Genomic DNA, 25815 nt, shown 5'->3' with positions numbered 1-25815 from the left:
AATCCCATCTACCCACCTAATTTTCTGTCTCCTCCTAACGCGTTTGCCATCTCTTGGAATTCAGTCAATTACACTTAATGACCACCGGTTATCCTGCTGGATTATGATGGACATCATAATCCCGCTATATTAGTCCATTTGGAATGGAAGCCAGGTCACTACTCTTCCCTGGGCAACGCCCGGACCCACGCTAAGGCCTCAATACCCTGGTGTTTGAATACATCCCAGAGGTGGCCCGAGATTTATCTGCCGACAGTGGACCGCAAAGAATGCCACCAGGAACGAAGGGCCCGCCTGAAATCCCTCCGAATAGCCCGAAGATAGCTTCCTAGATCACCCGATACTTTTTAGAGAAAAGAAACCGCGATCTTGAGGCAAGTACAAACGCACTCTCTACCAAATGACTTTGCACTACATAAAACACAAGCCCCAACTACACCTCATCGCCAATTGTGCGATTCCATACCGACCAGTATCCGACACATACTGGCACTGCCCCGACTCAATACACCTCAACACCATTCACTTGGCTCTAACGTACTTACATGGGAGGCCTGCGTTGCGAACCTTGGCAAAACAACCTCCTCGTGGGCAACTCTCCTTCGCCATGCACTCACGATCTCGGGGGAGGTCCGTAAAACCTCATCCTAGAGCTCGGACGCGGACATGGGTTTTGAGAATAAAGTTCCTTTTTTTTCTCGCTCTCTCTCTCTCTCTCTCGACCATACACAGCTCCGCTATTAAAATGAGGATTCTTGTTATCTTCTTTGTTTGTAATTTTGTGAAAGGTCGAAAAATACGTCACATTTTCTTTCATGTGTGACGCTGCAAGGCTCAAACAACACTGAAGCAAGCAGGCTTCTGTGATTCACAGGACCTCGATTCTCATGCGCAGTACTCGTGAACAATACGAGTCTAAGGTTCAACCACATGTTGAAGTTGTTCACCACTTGGGGGCACTTCTCAGTATATAGCTGTTTCGTGCAGATTGCACGATTTCTGTGGACCACTTTTAAAGGTCAACATGGTGGAGCGATGGATTAAGGTAGACACTAATTTTCTCTAAAAGCAAACACGTGCGCTCACTTTTATTATATGTTTGCTATGTAGTTTAACCAACAAACAGTCATTCTTAGTTTTGCTTGTAGAACACCTAAACCGTTGCCACACCTTTCCCTGAAATCCTCGCGAAAGCTCCCCATCAGGAACACGCATCAGGCGCTGACGCACAACTATGGAAGCAATCTAATGGTAGAAAGTTCCAAAGACATTGGTATTTTCACTGCAAGTGAAGTTAGTTACAACGAAATTCCCCTTGCAGGCGCTTCGGTTCGGTTCGAGTCGGTGCTGGTGTTATAGCACAAGGTCAACCAAGAAATACAAGAACTCGAGAAATACTTGGAACTTTATTGTGTATAGATTACCACAGAATAATGCCTATTGGCGCATACATTTATTTTTGTCCACAAACCACCAGATAAAGAACACGAAACGACGAAGGCATGTACACAACATGTATAAATGCATGTACTGGGCACTGGAAACAGACTACAGAAGGAGAATATGGGTGCTGTGCCAGGCGGGTGCCACTTATGGTTAGACGGCGGGTAATCTACGTAGAGTGCACTTAAATGTATGTATAAGTACAATACAACGATTGGCTTTTCTTGTTCTTGGTAACGTGCCCGCTTTACAATGGGCCATATTAACAACACACTGTAACGGCAGAAAAACATCACATAGAGGAATATGTTCCCACGATTTTATTATACATTGTCGAATGTCATTCGTAATGTCTCGATGAGACATTACAGAATAGACGGACAAGATGTCCCATATCACTGTCGAAAAATAGTTGGTTGTTTACCCAGAAATAGTGCTCTCGGTGTTTTAGATGTGTAATATTATAAAATGGCCGTAACCTCTATTTACATGTAGCTGCTGTGATTTACAGTGAAATGAGTGTTGACTAACGGTGGTGCAATGGGACGTGAAACCAAATAAGCGTCGTGCGGAAAAGTAAAGCTGCTCACTAGTGATATGGTTTGAAAGGTACCTGTGTACACTGGGAGTTCACTCAATTTCATACATGCGAAGCCAAAATTTTCCTTAGACTACTCTGGGACTAGTTTCAAAACGACAACAACGTCAATTTAATTAGAAAAAAAAATCATTTAGGGACGAAACTGCATGCATAAATATACTCATAAGAAACGAAAAATACAGCAACGCTGCCTGAAATTGCACTTGCACAGTTTCTGTCACGACACCGAGGTTCAAAAAACATCGGGAACGTGGTTCGCACAATGTTGTGCCTGCCGAGACTTAATGTTCCTGAACGGAAAACGAAGTACACAGCCGGCTTACATAAATTTAAAGTCAGAATGTGCCGCACCATTCTTAAATCAGGTTTTAAAGTTGTCCGCGCGCACTTCTTCAGTGATGACATGGATGTGCGGCGAATGCTTTTTGGTAAAGATACAGCAACACACATAGCAGTGTGGTCCCGTAGTATTGCCTCTACTAAAACCTTCGTTTTGCGCTCCAAACATTAGGTCACAGTCAAGAACGCAGACAGCAGGGACTATAATGGACGCACCGTGCTTGTGTTCAGTTTAGATAGAAATTGCCATACTGGCCCTGCGTCTTCGCGTTCATCGTCATATTCGTTTCGGTCGATTAAACTTAAGCACCACCAATTTGCCCAAGTTGGAGTAAGTTTTCAATTAAATTAGGGTTCTTTCTTTCGGACAAAGAACACATAATGCCACCGGCACCAGCAAGCATTTGTGATCACACTAATGAAAAAAAAAGCGACGACACGAACCTCAATTAGGACAGTAATTAAAACTAGTGTTCGGAAATATTTTGGATTCCAATGCAACACGACGACTACAGAAGCCATCGTACAGAGGGACCAATGTATCAAATATTCCGCACAGTCTTGTACACAGTGCACGTTATTCGTACGTTCTTTTTCCTCAAGACAAATAACACGGCATTAGTTACAACTGGCAAACACGTAAGCTCAAAAATGGCAGAAAAGGTTCCTTTGTTGGAGCTACGTCTAACGCTTCAAATTAATTTTCTCCCTAATGGAATGCTCATATAAAAGAAACGAAATGTGCACCTTTATGGCCTTAGCTGGTCGCCTTAAGTGAAGGAGTGTAGGTAATGATACACCCTGCCGTTGGAGACTAATCTGACGCCTACGCCAACTAGTGTAGAAGTGTCATAATGACCGACGTCAGAATGACAGCGGTAAAAATGAAGACAGCTCAAGCGGTCTGCAGAGTCACTGATAGGCTCTCGCAGCAGCTATCGTGCGGCTTCTACATGTTGTTGCTGGCGGATTTGGTTAACTCGTCACCCTAACAACAGCTATCCTTATCCTATCCTAACGGATAACTGTTAGGATAACAGTTATCCGTTATCCCAACAACAGCCAGGACAGGTGCCAACGAATAACAACAGTATAGAGAAGATCGCAATAACTTTTCTTAAGTGGAAGGCATGTGCAATTCTCTTTTGGCACGTTCAACAAAAAGCAGTGTCATGTAATGTGCACCTCTTTTCAACAAGTTAACCGAGTCGCAACAAGCGGACTGTAACTCTCAACGATTGTACTCCGCAGGCTGTGTTTCAACGATCTCGACTTTTGTGAGCAGTCCGCAGACGTGAATGAAGTATTTGCTGACTCCAAAAATATTCTCTTAAGCTACATGCTGCTGGAGCGCGCCGATAGCATGTGTTTGTTTACGACGTAAACTCTGTGCGAAATTGATAGTAACAGTTGCAGTGACGTAATTCGTGGTTTCGGGGAAAAATTAGCAGCAGCGAAATCCACACAAGGGACCATGTAGTCGTTACCCTTTGTGCTGAAACTAAAAACAGGCGTAAGAGAAAGCTTTTTCCTTAGCGGATGGCACGGTACTGAATGTTTACTGTAGTACCACCACAGCATTCAGATTTGTCCCGCGTCATATAGCGACGGATGAACGAGTCGCCGACCTTGCCAGCAGTGGCAATGCACGGAGGTGCAAACAACCACGTGATCTAGCAGAGATGACATATGGTAATTAGTGCTCTTCGCTGTGGTTGCTGTTGCCGAACTAACAAATGTCTGAAATGCAAGTGTCAGCTTCCCTCCTGCAAGTAAAGAAGCCGAGCATGATGAACTTGTGGAAGGAGTGAGTGTTTTTCTCTAAAGCATTTGTCGGGTTTCAGGCTGCGAGCGTTGATGGTCAGCCTAATCACCGACGTCAATTTTATTTTGGACGATTAACTGGTAGGGCTTCAAACCCTTCAGTAACTACAATTAGGCTGTAAAACACAGCGTCGCGAGGTGATCGGAAATAATTTGGATCGCTCTAGAATCGGTAATCTATTCGCGCCGGCTCTTTGCGTGCATTGATTTTAAGTAAACACGGAAGGGAAGTCCAAATGTCACGCTCAGCTGCAACACGGCACAGCCGCCGTGCCCCAACGGGCACTTCCCGGACCATCCGAAAAAATGAAAGAAAAGTTGTTGCTCAATGGTGACGCGATTTGATGCTGCATCTGTCATGCTTTCCGAATATTTCTACATTAACAAGGCCGCGAGTTGGTTAATTGTTATAGCAATAAGAAGGCTATCACCATTAATCTTCAAAGATTGAGAAGAAAGATCGCCTTAAAACATAACTCGCCAGCAGCAGACAGCTGCCACAAATTAGAGAAATTTTCAGTCTCGGACTAGGCCGCCGACATTCTTCGCACGGAAACATGCGCATATACCGCACTGCAGCGTCACATATGACATACTGGAACCACTTACTACGATGACACAGTAAAGGGGAAGTAGCACGAATGTAAATGTGCACCTGATGTGTTTAGTGTTTTTTTTTTGAAGGAGGACTATTGGTGTCAGGTGGAAGCCTTACTTTCTGGATTTACATTTCTGATTTACGGAAGTCAATTCAATGCTCAATGATGGGCACGTCTACCCTTAAGGTGACGCAAATCATCATAGTACGACCTTAAGAAAAACAGTGTAAGCAAAATTGCATCATCCATAATGTGAGCCGAATGAGTGCGTATGAGGTGCTGGTTATCTCTAAAGTGCGGCCCATGATACGATAGTACATGCATAGCACTCGAGGGTTCTTAGCTTTACCCACCGTGGTGGCTGGGCGGCTGTGACATTGCGCTGTCAAGCACGGGATCCCGGGATCAAATTTTGCTGACCCATTTTGATAGGGGCAAATACAAGAACGCTGATAGGATGCACGTTGAAAAATACCAGTAGGTTAAAATTAATGTACAGTACCCGCCTAAGAAGGGCTTTATAATCACATCGTGGTTTTGGCACGTAAAACATGAGCAAGTTTTTTTGTCATATTTTTGCTTTTTAAATTTTAATTTCGTCGTTTATATGAAGCGAGGGATTGGAACGGCCTGTCTCACGTACGCCCGAGTGAGCCAGAAAACCGCCCACGGCGAAAAAAAAAAAAAGTCGTGAGAGAGCGTGTGCGGGTAACCGAAAGGCCTGAGATGCGTTCACCAGAAGCGCGATAGAAGAAAGAGAGGTTTAAAAAATAATGTATAATCTGTTTATCCAAACTAGTTTCTGTAGCTTCCAATGGCACTCAGTAAAATACTTTATCTATGAAACTACATTCACATATGTATGCAGAAGGCAAGTGTCCAGACCCTGTAACGTCTTTTTTTTTTTTTTTTGAATAAATGTGGGTATCAGTTCGTTACAGCTTTTTCTTAATGTAATTTTTCAGTGATGCCCAGGTGACTCAGCCTCGCACAAAATAAGTAGTAGTTTGCCTGCTGTCTCTGCTGGGCCATGCGCCAGTGCTTAAACCGTGCAGAGAGCATACATTCCCTCTGCCACTTGAACAAGGTTGTCCCAGATGATAACTGTGAGGCCACCAGGAGCAGCATGTTCATCCGCTCCCCAATAGCGGACCGGCTGGAGAAGCAGCATGTTCGGGACGGCGACTAGCAGTAGTCCTCTTCGATGGAGCAGCTGCGCCTGCCGAGGCTCTTGCATCGGCAGGTAAGAAGTGCGTATATGTCGGTCCTGATGCGAGGGTTGCTGACGAAGTAGATGAACGGGTTGATGGCACTGGCCGTCTTGCAGAACAGTGGTGGCACAACGGCCACGAGATGTGGCACGCTAGAAGACTTGCCAAACACGGCCCACAGGCAGAGCACAGCGTACGGGGTCCAGGCTGCGAAGAACGTGGCCACGATGACCACCACCATCTGCGTACATAAAAAAAAAGAAAAAGCGGTGGAGGCGTATTAAGTTAGGAAAGTACGCATGCACAGACTGGCACGCAAATTAAGTTACGTCAATGTGTTATACGATTTTTCTTTGCCACTGAGGTAACGTTACATTGACTGTAGACCAGAATTTTCATCACTTTTTAAGTGTGGACATGTCCATCCGGGGTCTCAGAGACAGGCTGAACGAACGACCGCAAGAGCGTCCGGCTTGACGCCCATGCAGAAAAGAAAAACTGAGCAAGGGCCCTGACGTCACTCTCTGTGAAGCTTCGGTGAGGCCGGAAGTCGGTCATAGTGACTGGGCATATTATCCTCTCGTGTTCACATATGAACAGTGAAGTAGAAGGCACGTCTCTCTCTCTCTCTCTCTCTCTCTCCGGCTCGAAAACCACGTGGGCTGCGCGGCGCGCGTGCCGTGGCGATCCGAAACCAACGGAACACAACACGCTGGGCCACCGCAATACCGTTGCCTAAATCATTTCGTCCGAGTATTCTGCTCTTGCCTTAAAAGAAGTTTGTATGAGCACTGTACATTATAGCGTTAGACTTTGCTTTCATTAGCTTATGCGAAAATAAAGATGCTACATCGAGCCAGCCAAATTACTGCTTCGACGACTAAGCGACTCCAATTTTATAGCTTTTGTTCAACGATTTAGTTTTATGGTGCTGCTTTGTTTTCATCTGTTCGGGTTTTCAGCTAGACTGCGAGCTAGACACGGTGATACGAAAAAATTTTCGCAATCTCACGGCAATAAAGAAATGACCGGCAGCACTCGCACTTCACGCACGTGCGTATATTCCGACATATAGACCCATGAGTCATGACTAACCTGTCGGCAGTTTACGAGCACAAACATGTATTTTGGTCGAGAAATGAGGAATCGTTTTAACTTACTGAACAAGTTTCGGGCGGTCACGCACAGGAGAATCAAATGTGGGGAGCAACAGCGCGCCGTCATTGAGGCAAGCACAAGAGAACGGCGCGCTGGCTAGATACACTGGACGCCATATGCAGCGTCAGTGTTTATATAACTTTTATTCACGCACTGCACAGAAAACACGATCGACCGCGCGCCGACTCATATGGTTGGATTGGGTCTCTCTCACGCGACGCCTGGTCACCGTGCCCGTCAGGGGCGTAGCCAGGGGGGGGGGGGGGGTTGGGGGGTTCAAACCCCCCCCCCCCGAAATTTTTCAGTTTTGCTTGCGCATGTATACACGCGCACATACAAACGCACGCACGAACATACATAAAGTATGGTTGAACACCCCACCGAAAAAAATTTCTGGCTACGCCCCTGGTGCCCGTGACCCACGTAAACACACCGGCGTCAACTTTGGGCAACTAGTGACCTTGTACACAGTGCAGGTAAGCGAAAGACGCTTGAACGCGTGTGCTCTAATGCTGACAGTACACTACTAGGAGCAAGAATCGTAAGCAAAACAAGAAGCAAGTTGTTACTGTAAGCATATAGAACACGAAACTATGTATATGACGTCCTCATTTCGTCTGGCAGGGCACAAACGTTTCGTCCGCTGTCACAAGCAGGAACACCGTACAACCGTCACTGACCTGCAATGCGTTCATCGTGCAGATTCCGTAGCACAGTGGTTACGCTCTGTCATTGTGCCTTAGCACGATGCTGCTGAGCACTACAAATAAACGTTGCAGGGTACAATAACCACCGGGAGAACACGGCGGAGCTAACAATGCGGCACAAAGAATTGATACTGTCCGCCACCGTCTGGTACGAGATCTACGGAAGCGCACATGCCACCGGCACCACACAACACGGCGCCATTGCGCCTGGTGGATATGGCCGCTAAGACGTCATTTCCTCCGCACTTATCTTCCAGTGCGCGGACTGGGCAGGCCCCCCCCCCCCCTAAGTTCTTTCCTCCTCCGTGCTTGCTGCCAGTGTTGACTCGTTACGTCCCCAAATGACCTGTAGCGAGGGCGCGAGGGCAATAGAATTTCGTCCATGCAATGCCTTTCATTAACAACCTGTGGTGGCATGTCACGCAGTCAGCAAAACATTAACCTTATCTCTGTATCTACAGCCACCTGAAGTTCCCGTTTGCACCTGCGCAATGTATTGTGTGCAAAAATGCGTGTTTTCTTGTTGGCGATTATAACAGCACCGCGCATTCCATTACTCAACGCATGACCTATCAGTGAATTGATGGGAACATGAATGACTTTAAAAATTCGGCAGATCCCACGCGTTCTGCGAATCGATTTTATGCGAAGCAGTCAGCGAGTACTTCTATGCTGTATTTTATGGCATTGACCCAAGCGTTACGAGGTGGATCGACGTGTTTTTGTAAGTGGAGCAGCTGTGTGCACATCGTGGGCTTACCAGGCACGTCGACAACACTGGCGTTTAAGGGATAACTTATGGTGCGACGTAACGTCAGCCCTCACATTAGAGGACATACGTCAGTATTCTCGAAACTATGTGCACTTTATGGTGCAGTCATGTGAATATCATACGCAACTTTCGCTAATGTATTCCTGCGGGTCGAGCAATGCTTTAGGATAGCTTGCTGAATCATATAAATAAAAAATGTAATGCTTATTATACTGCTATAAAAGCGGAGCCAACACTGCAACCACAGACGTTAATCTGATTTGACGTAGTGTTTATTGCTTTCTTGTAAAATTAGATAGCAAGCACCACAACTACAATTGACGTTGCACCGACATTACACCTGCATAGGCTATTTTTCCAAGCCAGTTTATAGACCTGGCGTGGCTCTGGAGTAGAATACCTGATTGCGACGCAGAATGCTTGGATTCGATTAATGCTGGGATCCTAATTTTTATTCGTTCCATTCGTCGGGTCAACGCTGCCGATGTCCATTTTTCTTAACGCTCTCGCATTTAAATTACCTATGTCTGTTCTCGCCGTTCCTCGGTAGATATAAACTGTCAATCACCTGTGACTGTGGCGCGTACCCGCGTACACCGTGGCCCATGGTAAACGGGTGTGTGCCACACGTGTCTGGAGGAAAGGGTTTGACGACGTGCGCGACAGAATTTTCACGCTATTCATGCCAAGACCGGTAGTCATATACGTCAGATCCTCTTACCCTCCCATGCCAATTTTGGTCTGCACCAAGTTAAGGAGGCGATCATGACAGCACCCAGACGTAGGCGGCTAGATAGATAGATAGATAGATAGATAGATAGATAGATAGATAGATAGATAGATAGATAGATAGATAGATAGATAGATAGATAGATAGATAGATAGATAGATAGATAGATAGATAGATAGATAGATAGATAGATAGATAGATAGATAGATAGATAGATAGATAGAAAGAAACGCTCAAAGTGCCAAAGTTTCACTAAGAAATATTTGACATTTAAAATGCTAGTAGACTACCATGCGTCTAGAGCATTCGTGGCGCATAATTTCATTATTTTGAGATGGCCGGCTCTAACGCAGCCTACCTTCCCATGTTTTCGCATGCTATAGTGAAAGAAAAGCATGCAGGTAGCAGAGCTTTGATCACGCGTATTTGTACAAGGAAGGATAATGGATCGCCCGATGACTTTCCCATATTTTCTCGAGTGTGTGCTTCGGAAAGAAACATTTACTGACAACCACAACGGTTATCGTGTTTCGCCTCGTGTCGCTTTACATCCTGGTGCAAGCAGCTGGTGTCGAAGCGTGTGACTGCAGGAATATATCATTGTCTGCAGAGATGCCGACGTATTAGTTCTTTTTCTACATTGTGAACGCAGTGTTTCTGGCACTGTCAAGTAGCGGTTTATCCATACAATTCCACACCTTGCTATTCAGTTACTCACTGGCGTTTTTATTACGCACTAGGTATATGTTTACAAAGCGGCAGCATGCAAGAACTTTCGTATTATTTGTACGGAAACTCCTCCTAGCGAATACTTTCGCGACATGACTGCTTCTATGCTTAGTTAAAGTGAAAAATTTGATGCAAACGGGACACACACCACAGGGAAAACACATTTCTGAAACAACAGCAAGAACGACTACGACGACAGAATTGAGAGGAAGTGTTATAAGAACACGTGACTGTCTTATTCTAAAGTTTTACAACATTTTCTAAAACCACTAAATTCTAGGTCAATCCCCACAGTGGGTGTGAGCGACAGTTAGTAGGTGAACAACAACTACAAAGTGACAGTTATACGAAAAGCTTAAGTGATGTCATCTTAATGGCTAACTCTGATCTAGAATCGACCCATGTATTGCTCTATCCGTTGGAACAGCTGCATGAAATGCTCAATTTCCGAGGGCCGGTGCTGGATGGATGGATTCTGTGAGCGGCCCCTTTATATCAAGGCGGTCCCCTAAGCGCCACCAAGCTCGGAAAAAAAGCTTTTTTGTTGTTATAAGTCGACCCAATGCCTCGCGTACTATAAATTAAAAATAATCTTCCTATAAAAAAAACGACCTTAAATTGACAGCCCAACTCTATGTCTCTTACTGCAGACTGAACCTATTTGTCCCCACTGCTTATTTTCGTAATTTATCCCTACTTTTCCACCACCAATCCTCTATACACAGCTTACTTACGCGCCACCTACAAGTGTTTATTTCAACTGATAGTGCGTGAAGTACTGCGAGTCTCACTGGTGGTTAAACTACACCCGTTAAAGCGGTATCTGCCGCGCACCCCGAAAAAAAAACTGAATATGTTTAGGCTTTCTTTCATATCCTGACAACGCAGCTCTTTTTGTCCGTGTCCACGCTGAAAACAAAATGGAATGTCTGCTTGTGATAATACACCCACCCGCTGCGATACACTTCAGTGGCTATGTGCTGCGCTGCTGAGCTCGAGGCCGTCGGTTCTTTCCTAGCTGTGGCAAGCAGCACTACGGTGGGAGCTGAATGTAAGAAGAACGTTCATCTACCGTACATATGCTTTACGTTAAGGAACACTAAGGGGTCAAAATAAATCCTAGTGTAATCCAAGAGAACAGACTTTTAGGCTAGTTGGTTTGTTACGTTCACTGAAGCCATAGCCCAGAGCGCTGAAAAGACAGGGACCGAGGAAGAGGACAGGACGTGCACTATTCACAACTGAATTTTTATTTCTGAAACATGTACTTATACTACATGTCAGGATAGCAAAAACTGTATCAAAAGAGCACGCCTGCATCGTTCAGATACGCGATTTCCTTTGCGCTCAGAGTAATCGAGGGGGTGCTGACACAGTTGGCATCTTCTTTGGCAATCAAACTGGCCTCGACAATCTCTCGCGTATCTTTATCACAGTTCCTATACAGAACTACACATTCACTGAACAGAGGGAGACACCCGCAGTTGTTGCAATGCACTGACACGTGCCCGTCGCGGTAACAGTTTAACTTATGCTAGTGCTCCCTTAGCCTGCCATTCAGGGCATGTATACCTGTCTGCCTTGTGTACACCTTGCCGAGGATACAACAGATGCCGAGTATGCGCGAAGTACCAGTGCCATTTTGTAGCTTGTGCGCAAAGTGTTGTTTATCGCTTCCCATTCTCGTGCGGTAAGGTGTGCATAGGGCATACAAGTACATGCCTGAATGACAGGCTAAGGGAGCACAGGCAGACGTTGAACTGTTACCGCGACGGGCACGTGTCAGTGCATTTCCACGACTGCGGGTGTCTGCCTCTGCTCGATGAATCTGTAGTTCTGTACAGGAACTGTGATAAGGATACGCGAGAGATTGTCGAGGCCAGTTTGATTGCCAAAGAAGATGCCAACTGTGTCAGCACCCCCTCCATTACTCTGAGCGCACAGACAATCGCGTATCTGAACGATGCAGGCTTGCTCTTTTGATACACTTTTTGCTATCCTGACCTGTACTATAAGTACAACATGATGAATAAAAGGCAACCACCGACTAAAAAAGATTTAAAAGAAACGACGTTTCGGCTTCCATACGGAAGCCTTGTTCATAATGAAGCTAAGAACACTAAAAGCATCTAACTATATAGGTTTCAGTAAGTGACGCAACCACCGCGCATAGCACGAGGTGATGGTTTCTTTTGATGTTGTCTCCATGTTCACTTCCATTCCCACTGATCTCGCCGTTGAGTCGTGTGCTGCTGCTCTTGAAGCTGATCCGAATCTAGCCGAAATGTCTCCCTTCGATGTCGCGGATTTGAGAGAGCTCCTCAGCCTTTGCCTTGCCAACACCTACTTCAGCTTTGACAAGGTCTTCTACAAGCAAGTTCACGGTGCACCTATGGGTGCCTCTGTCTCGGTGACTGCTGCGAACCTAACCATGGAATGGCTAGAAAATCGGGCTCTCGCTTCGTTCAGCTCATCACCAAGAATTTTCCTTCGCTATGTTGATGATTGCTTTTGTGTCATCAAGCGCTCTGCTTTAGAAGCATTCACGGCACACCTCAACAATCAATCTACCGCCATTCAGTTCACCGTGGAAATGGAGGCTAACCAGAAGTACTCTTTTGGGACGTTCTTGTCAAAGGACCAATAGAGCGCTATCTTTCTCTGTCCACCGAAAAGGCACGCACACTGGCAGGTACCTGAACTTCAGGTCTGTTCACCCTGGCACTCATAAGAGGTCAGTGGTTGCCTCCTTGCTAGGCCGTGCAAATCGCCTTTGCACGAATCTCGAAGACCTGAACGCCGATGTAAAGATGGTTCGGGAGGACCTTTCGACGTGCGGTTACCCCCGCCAGCGTTCCCTAATGCGGTGGAACATCGCATGTCTGCTCCCTCACAGCCTGCCAGTGTCCGAGAGAGAAAGCGCGCTGCTGTTCCTTATGTGCCCGGGATAAGTGAGACCTTGTCACGCGTTCTGCGTAGCTACGACGTCGAAGTAGCCCACGTGCCTGTACGCAAGTTGCGGCACACACTTGTTGGTGGGAAGGACAAACTTCCGAAGGAAGCCTTTCCTGGTGTTGTGTACACAATCCCTTGTGCGGACTGCGATAGTGTTTATATCGGGGAGACCGGCAATTACAAGCAGCGCCTGCGCAAGCATCAGAACAATGTGAAAAACAAGAAAGTCGCATCTAATGCACTGACGGAACATGCGGATACGACTAATCACACTATAGACTGGTTGAATGCGAGCATTATCAAGAAGGAAACTAGACGTCACGCCTGCATCTTGAGTCCCTCGAGATACAATCGACTGAACAGACGCTGCATCGTAATGTTGGAAACTTTCCCTCGTGCTTTGCGCGGTGCTTGCGTCACTTAATGAAACCTATTTGTTAGATGCTTTTAGTGTTCTTGGCTTTATTGTGAACAAGGTTTCCGTACGGAAGCCGAAACGTCGCTTTTTTTTAAACATTTATTTGGTCGGTGGTTGCCTTTTATTAATCATGTTTCGTCTCGACCAGACGGGCTTCCATCAAACTCTCGATTTCATAAGTACATGTTTCAGAAATAAAAATTCAGTTGCGAATAGCCCACGTCCTGTCCTCTACCTCGCCCCCTGTCTTTTCATCGCTATGGCTTCAGTGAACGCAATCCGAGTTTAGTTCAGTACCACGTGCCCTTTAAATGATATCGCTGTTTTGGTACGTAACGCGCCGAAAATTAATTTTACCTATTTTTTTCAGAAATTTTGACCTGAAAGCATCAAATGGCTCATTAAGCGAAAAAGCAGGCGTTTGTAACAGCGAAAGCAAGGTTAATTGCGTCGCCGCTAGGCCTTGTCACCCTCGCTGTCCCTTCGGAAGCTTGTGTTATCCGCGCATTCCTTGTCTGCGCAAGGTCTCGCTTACGTTCTAACTTCGCTTCGGTAGTCGCTACAAAGAAAATTATAGCATAAGAAACAGAGTAAATTCGTAAGGAAAAGAGCTGCCGCTATTCCCAGGATTTGGGGACATTTGTGCGTGGCGCCATCTATTGACGGTAGCAACGGCATAATAACAATGTCTGGGGTTTAACGTCCCAAAACCACGATATGATTATGAGAGACGCCGTAGTGGAGGGCTCCGAAAATTTCGACCACCTGGGGTTCTTTAACGCGCACCTAAATCTAAGCACACGGGCCTCGAACATTTTCGCCTCCATCGAAAATTCAGCCGCCGCGGCCGGTATTCGATCCCGCGACCTTCGGGTCAGCAGTCGAGCGCCATAACCACTAGACCACCGTGGCGGGGCGGTAGCAACGGCGTCCTGCCATAAGTGAATGGGAAATGGGCGAAAAAAAATCATATCTATTGAAAAAAGCAAGCCATCAAAAACGACTCGGGGTTCTATACAGTAGAGACCTACTGTAACGTTTTGGTAAAATTGCAGTATTGCCCTACAAAGCGTGTGGCTTCCCAGGACAATCGAACGCCGCCCATTAGAAACACATGGGGCCCCATTGTAAAAGTTTAAACACTCCGGGAAGCCACGCAGTTTGTGGTGCGACACTGTAATTTTAACAGAATGTTCAAATTAGTCTCTACTGTATAGAACCGGGAGTCGTTTTTGACAACTAACTTTTTTCGTCAGATAGAATTTTTTTCGCCTATTTCCCGTTCAGTTAGGACAGGCTACCGCAGTCACCGACGAGAGATGGCGGTACGTGCATATGTCCCCAAACCTTGGTCATGCCGTAGCGAGATTCGAACCTAGGACCCAGCTCTCTGAAACCTCGCCCACTGGTCCAAACCAGAGCGTTCTATATAGAAGGCCTGTGCAGCCTGCTTTATGACATCGTGATACATGGAAAGATTTTTTGACGCCACCGCTTTTGCCATGCCGGGCTTGACAATGGACATTTCACAAGTAACATAATCTGGTAAAGCAGAGTGCAAGGACCTGCTATGTAGGAGACGTCGCGCACAGTCCTCGAGTTTTCGCTCCGCAGATTAAGCAACATAATCGTGAAACACAAACATACCCCGCCACAAGGCTGAGAAACATTACTAGCATCACGAAACTCCTAAGGGAACCCTCAGCGCCGTTCAGTTGAAGCTCAACGCTTTCGCATTCACAACTCCTAAGAAGTGGTTAGATCTCCCCATATTTTTTAAACAGATTGTTCGAATCGGCAATGTTTCCTTTGCACAGTGTTTAGTTAAAACTTCCACATTACCAAGAAACGTTAACTATAAAAAGACATGTGGCCAAATGAACGCCTCAGAAGTACTGCTTGAGTGCATCTGGCTGCACGCGTTGCTCTCGTCATATAACCGCCAGAAGAGACAATGTAATTTTCATGTTTGTTTATTGAAGCACGCTTTTGTCTACGAGTCCTCGGCACACACACAAAAAAAAGAAAAAAAAATATGTTGCGAATGTATGGCCATGCCGCGCATGCCACTCATGGAGCTGCATTAGTGACGCGCGATGCACTTACATCCGTGTGTTGTGTGTTTATGGCAAGTACGCTCCCGGAAACCTTAAAGTTGGCATGTCTCTGACAAGCGTGAGATACACAAGACGCGCCTAGAGACGACACCAGCTCCGCTTTCTCCTTCGTGCTGCAGGCAACGAGTCCCTCTGTTAGCTTCCCGTCGCATTGACTGTCACTGCGGCAACGCTGACATTCGACAGAACTGCGCCGGTCAGCGACACGAGGGATACGTTTGATGCCTTGCGGGTGCCGTCAGCAATGAGTGCGGGGTCCAGCTCTTCGTCGCCGTCCATACTGCTAGGATCCCTGTCCACGTCGTCATGTCCTGTCGTCGACTGACTTTCTCCCGCCAGTGCGGTCTGTAGCGCCTTGGCCAGCAAGCTTTTCTTCGTTGAGGAGGATTCGGAGAGCAAAGACGCAGCTGAGGGCGCTGCAACGGACACTAGATCCATAGCACCGCCAAGCATCGTCTCGTTGCCCTCAGCGTAGGAAGTGTTGTCGCTCTCGAAGCCGTCGATGTGGTTAACGAGCGCCTGAGACGCGGTGCCGTTCTCGCTCATCGGCTCAACAGCCTTCTCCACGGCGGCCAGTTGTGTGACGTAGGAAGCGTTGTCTGCTAGCAGGAGCAATGAGGAGTCGTTGGCTAGCAGCTGCTGCTGAATTCTGGCTGTGTTGCTGAGGTTGACCAAGACCGGCGAGGCATAGCGGTCTGAAGGAGTCGTGTCTGCCGACTTGCCTCTGTGCCGCGGCACCCCGGACGTCGACGACGGTGCGTTCAGGTAGACTACTTGTACCTCGTCGGGCCGCGTGTTGTTGGCACGGTGCACAGCTCGCTTGACGTGCACTGCCTCTTTGGCAGCCTGCGGCACGGCAGGCGCCACTGGTGGACTCTGCACGGACTGCTGGTTGAGGTACTCGCGGTACTGGTCTAGGATGGCCACGAGCTCGTCATTGCGCTTCAGCGAGAAGCCGAGCAGGAGGAAGCATCCCATGACGATACAGGCCATGACAGCAATGACTGTGCAGATTCGAGACCTTGACGTGGACTCCTGCTGGATCTGCATGTCTGCCATGGCCACGGGATCCATGCTGGCCCGAGAAAACAGGACCGCTGCCGGATTTCAGAAGGACGTCATCGATGTCTTCATCGCTGGGCGCAGCGTACGAGTTGCAGCGGCCAACGAGCGTAGCAGGGCGCGGCCACGAGCGTCTTCCTCTTCTTTTCTTTATCACCGCTGGTAGCGCACGGGCGCAGCCTACGTTTAAAGCTCAACCGCACCGGCGTATTACAAGATGCGACAAAGGCCAAATGAAAGCGCCATTTGAAAACACGCTTTCACTTACGGTAACCATATAATGGAGCTTTTATCTAGACCATCACGGCTTCCAGAGACGACTTTTCGTACCACCGAATAACCATATTGGGAAATCATCGGGGATCCCTTGGCGTATGGACTTATTACGCTGCAGAAGTTTCTATTTCACCGGAGATTTCGCATCAAGAGAGAAATGATAGACACGCAGGTTTTTCACGACTAGAGGCATTAACCTCTGGTTGTAAAGCAAAGATTCCTCGCCCCCCGTACTGCAAACCTAGCCAACTCCAATCGCCAGCGGCATTAGTGTTTTGGACAAGTATGCTAAGTAATGAGCCGTGCGTAAATAATCTTTTTAATTCAAATTCCAAGAAAACTTCCGTCTGGTAAAGTTTTCTTCGAACCCATATGGCGGCGCCTCACCCCTTGGCAAACAGGGGAAAATACGGCTTTGCACACGACGAATATAGGCTGACGAAGTTCACAGATGACCACCTTTTCCCAGAAGCCTTGGTAATGAATAGGAAAAATACAACTGAAGGTTTATGGGTTATGGTTCGGGAGCACCCACATCGCGCGCAGCGGATACAACAGGAAGAACAAGCTCGCCAAAGAAAGAGCGCAACGACTCATTTAAAAAATAAGTGGACGGTGGGACAGAACAACACAAGAAGACAAAGACGAGGAAACAAACAAAACAGAAGCTGAAGTGATAGTGGGTAGAAGCCATAAATAGGTCCTCTTGGCATACCACCCAAGGAGTCAACTAAGGCACACTAAGGCGACTAAGGCAAACGACTAAAGCGAACATTGCAACGAGGACACTGTGACGGGAGGCTATCTTTTTGAGTTTGTGCGATATAGCACGAATGTCATGCTGTATCGCGTTACAACGTCAGCGCCGTTTATACTGTCTGCTGTGTGCGCCATGATGAGCAGAAAGAAGACGAGGATGTGTTCCACAAAGCATGCAACTGTATTTAGAGTGCGCGTCCAGGGTTGTGTACCTTACTTCATTGAATTGCGGAATGGAATATATATGCCAAACCCGGGCAGTGTTTTAACGATAGTTCCAGACAACACCGTCTCAATGTAAAAAATGGTTTCAGCAGCCTGGTGACGCATTGCAAGGCGTGTGGATACCACACCAAGTTCAATGAAGCAAAGTTTATAGGTAGAGCAGGCCCATGTGCTTAGATTAAGGTGCACGTTAAAGAACCCAAGGTGGTCGAATTTTCCGGAGCCCTCCACTACGGCGTCTCTCATAATCATATCGTGGTTTTCGGACGTTAAACCCCAACAAATATTATTATTATACGCAGACCAAAAGAAAAAAAAACGGAGAGAAATGTAATAGACGCGTATTACACAAGGCAAAGGGGCGACGCCTGCGTCAGCACGGTTTCACTATCACTTCAAGATACAAAGCTAAGTTTTCTCAGCAGCACATATCGGTTATTTGGTTGTTAAGCAGAAAAGAAAGAAAAAAAAAAGAAACAAAAAATGCCCCCACCTCCCGGAAGGAAATCGTGAGGAAATGCGAATGCATTTCTTGCGCCGAGAGTACAGGGCGTAGTAATTTTAATGGCGTAAAGCTAGACACATCGACGCGCTCAAGTGTCTCCCTTTTGGGCGCCTCTTTCAACGAACGCTTCCTACGTGCGTTCGTAATCACCTCAGGGATGTTGCCACCGCCTTCAATGCAGCACAAACACGTTTAGAACGCGCTGTTTTCAGGCTGTGCCAAGGCAGCACAAACGCTACAAACGCGTTTCAAACGCACTGCATTGAGGCGGTGGCACAGGGAGGACGGCGAGAGAAGCGAGAGAGCGAACGGCGAGAGAAGGAGCGCGTGCGCCCGCAGCTGTTGCTATGGGAGAGGGAGTGAGAGCGGAGAGGCGAGCGGACAACGCCGGATGCCTCACATAGCCCGACTAAGAGATGCATTCGCATTTAAAAAGAAACTGTCAGGTGCCGTTGTGAACTTCGTGACCAGATCTGAATTGGTGAGCCTAAAAAGGCTAAAGCGGTGAAGTGGAACTGCTGACTTTTGCTGAACTTCGTCTTGCGACAAAGAGGATGCAGGCGACGCGGAGCCAAACGGAGCCGAAGGAACGAAGTTTAGACAAATCCATGTACTACACATCATTCCCATGCTGGGTGAAGCGCCATGCGTTGAAGCTCCCATAGACACTAGCGCCAGAGTTCCCTCTAATGTATCTATAGCAAACTCTATGTTCTTAGGATCGTGACTTCCCCACTCGATTCATATATGGCCCTACATGCTCGCAATCGATCATTGTCGCTATGTTGGGAACACAATGCGAGTTTTCATAAAAACTTTTTTTTCGAAGTCTAAGGCATGATTTAGAGACCCGGTAAGTTTCGGCAAGTTGACGATACGCTTTCAAAGCTCTCCTGTTGTACGCGTCCTATTCGCAATGCCCATAGACTGTCGCGCCACCGAGCGGAATTCAGGAGCGTCCTCTCGAGGAGGGTTAGTAGACGACAAAATGGCGGCACTATGCAGTCGCTCCCTTGTTCGGCTGTGCTAGCCTCAGTGTTAACGCGTTGGCAAGAAAGGAACACTACGACTTTGCATGTTCCCTGCATCAGTGAACAAACCGGGCCCTCCGTGACACGAGAAATATGATTCGTTCTTGCGAGACGCGAAGTTATCGTGAAAATACGTGGCAACTCGCGCTTTCAATGCTAGCCCACAGTGTACACATACTAGCAGCTTCGCGAGGCTTTCTGTAGCCACGTAGGTAAGTTAAATGTTATCGTCTGACATATTCAGTTGAAGCTCACCCTGTTTTACTTGCATATATAATTGGTCAGCGTTTCTTGTAGTGCATGAGTCCCATAACACTGCACGCGGGAGGGAGGTCGCGCGGGCTCGCGATGTGCTCATGTATAATTGAGCGATCTCAAGTTGGCGATACATTAAAATATGGCCTCAATCCTTTGTCAGCAAAGCGCTGTTACGATGAATCAACTTTTATCAGTGCAAGCTGAGTTGGTAGGGCGGGGCTGGATAACAAGGTCTCCCATCGCTCAAGGGCGCTGTTACAAATCGTGCGAGCGACGTTTCAATCATTCGAGGACGCGTATGCTCGACGCCTTTCGTGGAGCGAACGCTTTCCATCCACGTCGTACTTCGCCAGTGTTCCAGTGTGTTGGGTTTCATAGCCACCGCTGCGCAGCTTGTTTTTGTACGTTTGTTGATAGGTGGCAGCACACTGCAAGCGATTTGCTTGTTGACCGGTCTGAGAGCAAAACGTTCTCTGACGTCTGTCTAATTGTAAACGTGGTGACGCGGAGTGGTCGAAGTCGTTCGGCGGAGGAAATTCTTGATGTTGAAAGAAACCATCTTGACGACGAGGATTTTTCACTGGACGTAGAAGACTGTGAAAGCACCGAGAGTGACAGCGACGATGAACCACCAGCTGCTAACTCATGAGGAGCGAGTTGCACTTCACGTCCCCTCGTGCGTTAATGTTCTTTCACGCTCGTAAGTCACTTTGATTGTATTTAATGTATAATATCCTTGAGCGAGAGCAAAATAAAAGCATAGCTCCTCTTGTGGATTGCATGTATCACAATTATTGTGGATATCAGGGGCGTAGCCAGAAATTTTTTTCGGGGGGGGGGGGGTTCAACCATACTTTATGTATGTTCGTGCGTGCGTTTGTATGTGTGCGTGTACATATACGCAAGGAAAACTGAAAAATTTCGGGGGGGTTTGAACCCTCCCCCCAACCCCCCCCCTTGGCTACGCCCCTGGTGGATATTATGGAGCGCCGCATGCCGCCAACACGCTCGAGCTCGACCAATGAAGCGAAATGGTTAGAGCGATGGAACGTGCAGTCACGGCCGCAATCCACGCCTCTCGGCGAACTTCTTCGACGTTGCGAAAAGCATACGTGTTTATTCTTTTCGATATTCATGTTTCGATCGTGCTGATCGAACCTGCAACATGCGAGTGAAGTACACACGGCTAGAGTCTCAGCATGGCTGTGACACAAGCGCTAGTGAATGGCATGTTAAATGCTTGTTTTCCGTTGAAGACGTAACTCCGCGTTTTCGACTGCGCAAGTAATGACGACGGGGTATTATCACTGAACACTTTTATGTTTGCAAGCCATCATCACGCGCAGCAGTGATGGCGCTACTAACTGGCGGCCTATCTGCGGCAAATCCGTCAGGCAGGCTCGGTACGTACTACCTCGGAGTGCCGTTCAGCTCATACGTCAATTCTAGTTCATACAGGTTTATGTAGCACGCACAGGATTTCGCAAACCATCGTCATGCACGGTAACGGAGCTGAAATATAACCTTTCACTTCGCAGCAAATAATTAGGTGGCGAGTACTTAGCACTTTCCATGGTTTGGGAAAGTATTTTAGTCTCATATCCATTCCAGCGCAGCTCATGACTTCATCCGGTGACAGTGGCACGGTCCGTACGTCCGCACGTCCTATCTGTTCCTATGCTAACAAACGGGTTGACCCTCCTCCTGGCGCCATATTGAAAAGCACGGCGCGCCACCTATAGTTCGTGGGCATTGCGAATAGGGCCAGCTGGAATGCACTGTTGCTGCACATGATTCATCGTTGCGTTATATATTGATAGTCTAAATGGTCACTGTAATTCAAGCACGAAGGTATATTATAATGTCTTTTCTTTCACTTACACAATGATTTTCATGTGCTGGGCATTGACGTGGCTTCCATTGGAGAGAAATAAATGCCACCCGGTTTCGTACGTATTATGTGTGTGCTATGAATGTAAAAATGGTAAGTTCTAACACGCACTAGAAAAATTTCTGGTTAACACCGCGATAATATTACGTTGTTATTATAAAAAAGAGATGAATTTACTGCATCAGTATACACTGCAGCACGGACCAAGTATTCTACATAAAAGATGCGTTGCAGCCAGCCAAATTTATGCAGATAAGTTCACGATTCTGCTCGCTGCCCGAAAAGTAGTGAAGGCTCGCAGTGTGATTACGGTGTCACTACAGAGATGTTGTGCATGCATAATCACTGACAGCGAAGCAACACGAAAACGCTGCAGCTGAGGAGAGGAACGCAGCAGTTTGGGCTAGTTCTTACATAACTTATCTTTAAACAACGCACGCACACGAAGACAGTCATTTTTAAGTATGTATGTATGTATGTATGTATGTATGTATGTATGTATGTATGTATGTATGTATGTATGTATGTATGTATGTATGTATGTATGTATGTATGTATGTATGTATGGCCGACATTTCAACAGGATACAGCAGGATATAAGCTGCGTGTGCCGCCACTTACACGATGTTTTTATATGCATTCATTTTATGCACCAAAATCATCACTCGGCATCTGGACTAGCACGTCAGGTAATGAATCAGGCTACGCTCTTAATCGGATCCTGGTTAAATGCCGGCTATATTCAGGAAACCAGACGGAAAAATGTCCGGTTTCCTGGCTATGTCTAGCGCTTTAAGCAGGACCTGATTAAGAGCGTACGATCTCCATGTAGATCATTAATAATCTACGGATATATCTCTGTATGCACGGAACAATTTTGACCTCATATGGGTTTGCTCAACATGCACCTAAATCTATGTACGCAGGTGTTCTTGCATTTGCCCCCATTAAGATGCGGCCTGCGCGATCGTGATTCAAGCCCGCATTATCGAGCTTAGCAGCGCAGCACTTGGCCTACTGAGCCACCACAACAGAAACGAGGTGATATTACAACGCATTGTTAAGCAAGGAATTTGTGCGAAGAGGACACACCATGGTGACCGTGTCCTGGTTCGCCCAGAAGTCATCGTTCATGTCGTTGGGACGGACGACAGTGGGCTTGGGGACCCGAATGTGCGCCGATGAAGTGCGGTAGCAGACCACGACGATGCAAGCCGGCACAAGGAATCCCAGAACGAAGTAGACCACCGTGAACGACTTGTAGCTGGCGTCGTTGTGTCGCCAGTCAATCGTGCACGACTGGAACGAAGGCTCCATACCGTACCTGCGACAGTAAAACCGAGGCACACAAGTTATAAATAGGAAACTAAAGTTTACGTGCGCGCACCAGGATGTCAACTGCGTGAGCAGCCGCTTTAGGCTTTGTGTGTGTGTGTGTGTGTGTGTGTGTGTGTGTGTGTGTGTGTGTGTGTGTGTGTGTGTGTGTGTGTGTGTGTGTGTGTGTGTGTGTGTGTGTGTGTGTGTGTGTGTGTGTGTGTGTGTGTGTGTGTGTGTGTGTGTGTGTGTGTGTGTGTGTGTGTGTGAGAGGTCGCTACCTGGCATGAAATACAAATGGCAGGTATAGATTTTTCCTTTCTTTTTTCTTTTTACCCGAAAGTTTGCCGAACGACATAGACAACGAAATATATCAATGGAAAGCGGTTTCGGCGATGGTCGTCAAAAATGGTTGCGCCCATAGAGCCTAGAGTCATAGTCCTGTGGTCTCGTGGGATGAAGGCCCACTGTTTGCAGGATGTGCCGTCGTATCCGGTTTATAGGCCAGGGCGCATTCACAACAGCTGCTTCACTGTAGCCGTTGACGCTCGAGCGAACCCATACGCGCATGCATCTCCAGATAGTCCGCGGAGATGTTGCGGCCAAACACATGTGACCTACCGAGTAAGTGCCCTCCCCCCACGGAGTCTCTCAACACCAATTCCTCGTGGTGGATAAGACTGCCTGGGAGGCTTGAACCGCAAGGCGGAATGATATATTGTGCGGTGCGGCGAATTTCCTTGCGGTGGAGGAAACCACCCCGGTGGTAACTCGGAAAAGGTGATTCCAGAGTGAGTGGCCACTTATATGGACACTTCACCGCATTGCTGTGTTAGCAGCTGTAGCTTATAAGGTTTAGTGTTCATTCATTTGTTTGTTTATGTATACGTGCCGAAACCTTGTTCAGCTACATCAGGAGTAGAAAAGGAGTAAACACGTAAACACATTGAGTCGTAAGTGAACCAACGCAATGTGCAAGATTAATAAGAAAAACACGAGACCAGCAAATGTGCTCGGCAGTGAACGTCATATGGGCGAGGCGTTTAATTATATAATAGCTACACTATGGCACATAGCGTTCCGGTATGGTGACAATGACAATGCTCACACTGTACAAGGTAATAAATTCCAATGATCGACAGTGCGCGCAAAATACACAGTATATGATATACCCGTGTACGAGTAGAAAAAATTGTATGTTTAGAGCACGGCGACTTCACGCGAGAGACTTGTTGGCAAAAGTCAGGATACTGCTATTTGAGAAGTAGCATAATTAACTGATCAACACTGTAACAACACCAGCGACTCACTTATTTTTCCTGCGGCATTGAACGCAGTTGGTTGTTAAATGCACGAATAGCTGATTAAGGTCAGAAGTCGCGCTCATATTGGCGACAAATGAAGCGTATACCGACTTTCCTTGCACGTCCGCGATCACATCAATTCTACAAGATTTACGTTGATTCCAGTCGCGCAAAGCGTATTATATGTATATAAAAACGGAGATATAATTTATTCGTATCTTCATAGCTTGGTTTCTTTCGGCGCCTTTGTTAAGTTTCTGCGCCTAAATGACCTAATTCCTTCAGTGCATCAGAACAGATATATGAAGTGTGTTCACATTATGCCAACAAAGAAGACAAAATTACCCCCAGGTTTTTGTAATCACTCACTCTCGTTAATGAGGCATGCTTGAAAATGTAATTACGGACTACGGTGTATTGTTTTCTAGAAAATTGCATTTTTTATATTAAATGTGTTTAAGGAGAGGTTGGTGCCTATACATAGCTCCGGCTACTCCTCTTCCCTTACTTATTAATTAGCGTCACGAACTTATAAATAAAAGTAGACTCACTCACGGCAGTGTCCTTTTAAAAGGAATGTTCTAATATCATGCATAATGTCCACGTGTCGACACAATGTTCACACACGAGACAAACAAGAAACGTTCGCACTTTGCCTAAGAGTTCATCTCACGGTCCTTTGTATAATATAGTCACACAACAGTCACTGGGCCATTGCCCGCACTATAAACACATCTGTCTTGAAACACAAGAGGCAACGCGAAACATGTGACCAGAAGTATCTTAATGCGAAGAATAATTCCAAATGTGAATCAGTATCTTTTTTGATATTTCCGACTCTTCTAAAAACTGTACTAGGGCGCGTGCAGCAATGTTTTGAAAAGTTTCTGTTGGCCATGGACCCAACACTTTTGCTAATGATAGCGGCCGTCTATCCAATCTGTTTAGTTTTTCTAAGAATTTTTTACGGGGAACAGCATAATTTTCGCAGTGTAGAAGGAGGTGTTGTATGTCTTCTTCTGCCTCTTCACATGTACATGTAGCGCAGCTAGCTTTTCTTATCCTATATAGGAAGCTCTTAGTGTAGGCAGTGCCTAGACGAAGTCTGTGAATTACTGTTTCTACAGAACGGCTAATTTTAATCGGAATTTGAAATTCCTTTCCAGAATCGATTGTATATAATTGAGTTTTGAGCTCCATTCGCGAACCAAGTCTCTTTGGATATTCGACCACAGAGTTTGTTCAAGAAACATCGTGGATCACCCGCGAGAGGTAATAGAGTTAAATCGTGATCTTGATGCGCTGCATGTGTCAAACAATCAGCTGTGACATTTCTGGTGATTTCACAGTGATTTGTATCCACTGGAAAATGATATCATGATGTAAATCTTTTGCTATGGCGTAGGCCTTCCGAATTTCATATGCTAAGTTGTTATATGTTTTGCCTAAATTGATGTCTATAATACACACTAATGATGATTGCGAGTCACTTAAAATTACCCATTTAAAGTTGGTGCGGAGTTACGCACGAGAATTAATGTTAAGGCGATCGTAATCGTCACGATAAAGTCTAAAAGACGCCGTCAT

General features: G+C 46.6%; 1 protein-coding gene across 1 annotated transcript in view; it reads right to left on the bottom strand.

Moving 5' to 3' along the window:
• Nucleotides 1-1393: 1393 nt before the first annotated feature.
• LOC119393349 (visual pigment-like receptor peropsin) overlaps nucleotides 1394-25815 on the bottom strand; it is a 417337-nt gene continuing 392915 nt past the window's right edge. Inside the window, exons 5-6 of the mRNA XM_037660326.1 lie at nucleotides 22703-22934; nucleotides 1394-6258 (exon numbers count right to left, since the gene is read on the bottom strand). Of these exons, the coding sequence (XP_037516254.1) occupies nucleotides 5992-6258; nucleotides 22703-22934 (499 nt within the window). The 3' untranslated portion in view covers nucleotides 1394-5991. The remainder of the gene's footprint in view (nucleotides 6259-22702; nucleotides 22935-25815) is intronic.

This window comes from Rhipicephalus sanguineus, chromosome 1 (genome assembly GCF_013339695.2).
Source record: "Rhipicephalus sanguineus isolate Rsan-2018 chromosome 1, BIME_Rsan_1.4, whole genome shotgun sequence".
NCBI lineage: Eukaryota > Metazoa > Arthropoda > Arachnida > Ixodida > Ixodidae > Rhipicephalus > Rhipicephalus sanguineus.
This window is presented reverse-complemented; position numbering and strand designations above follow the sequence as displayed.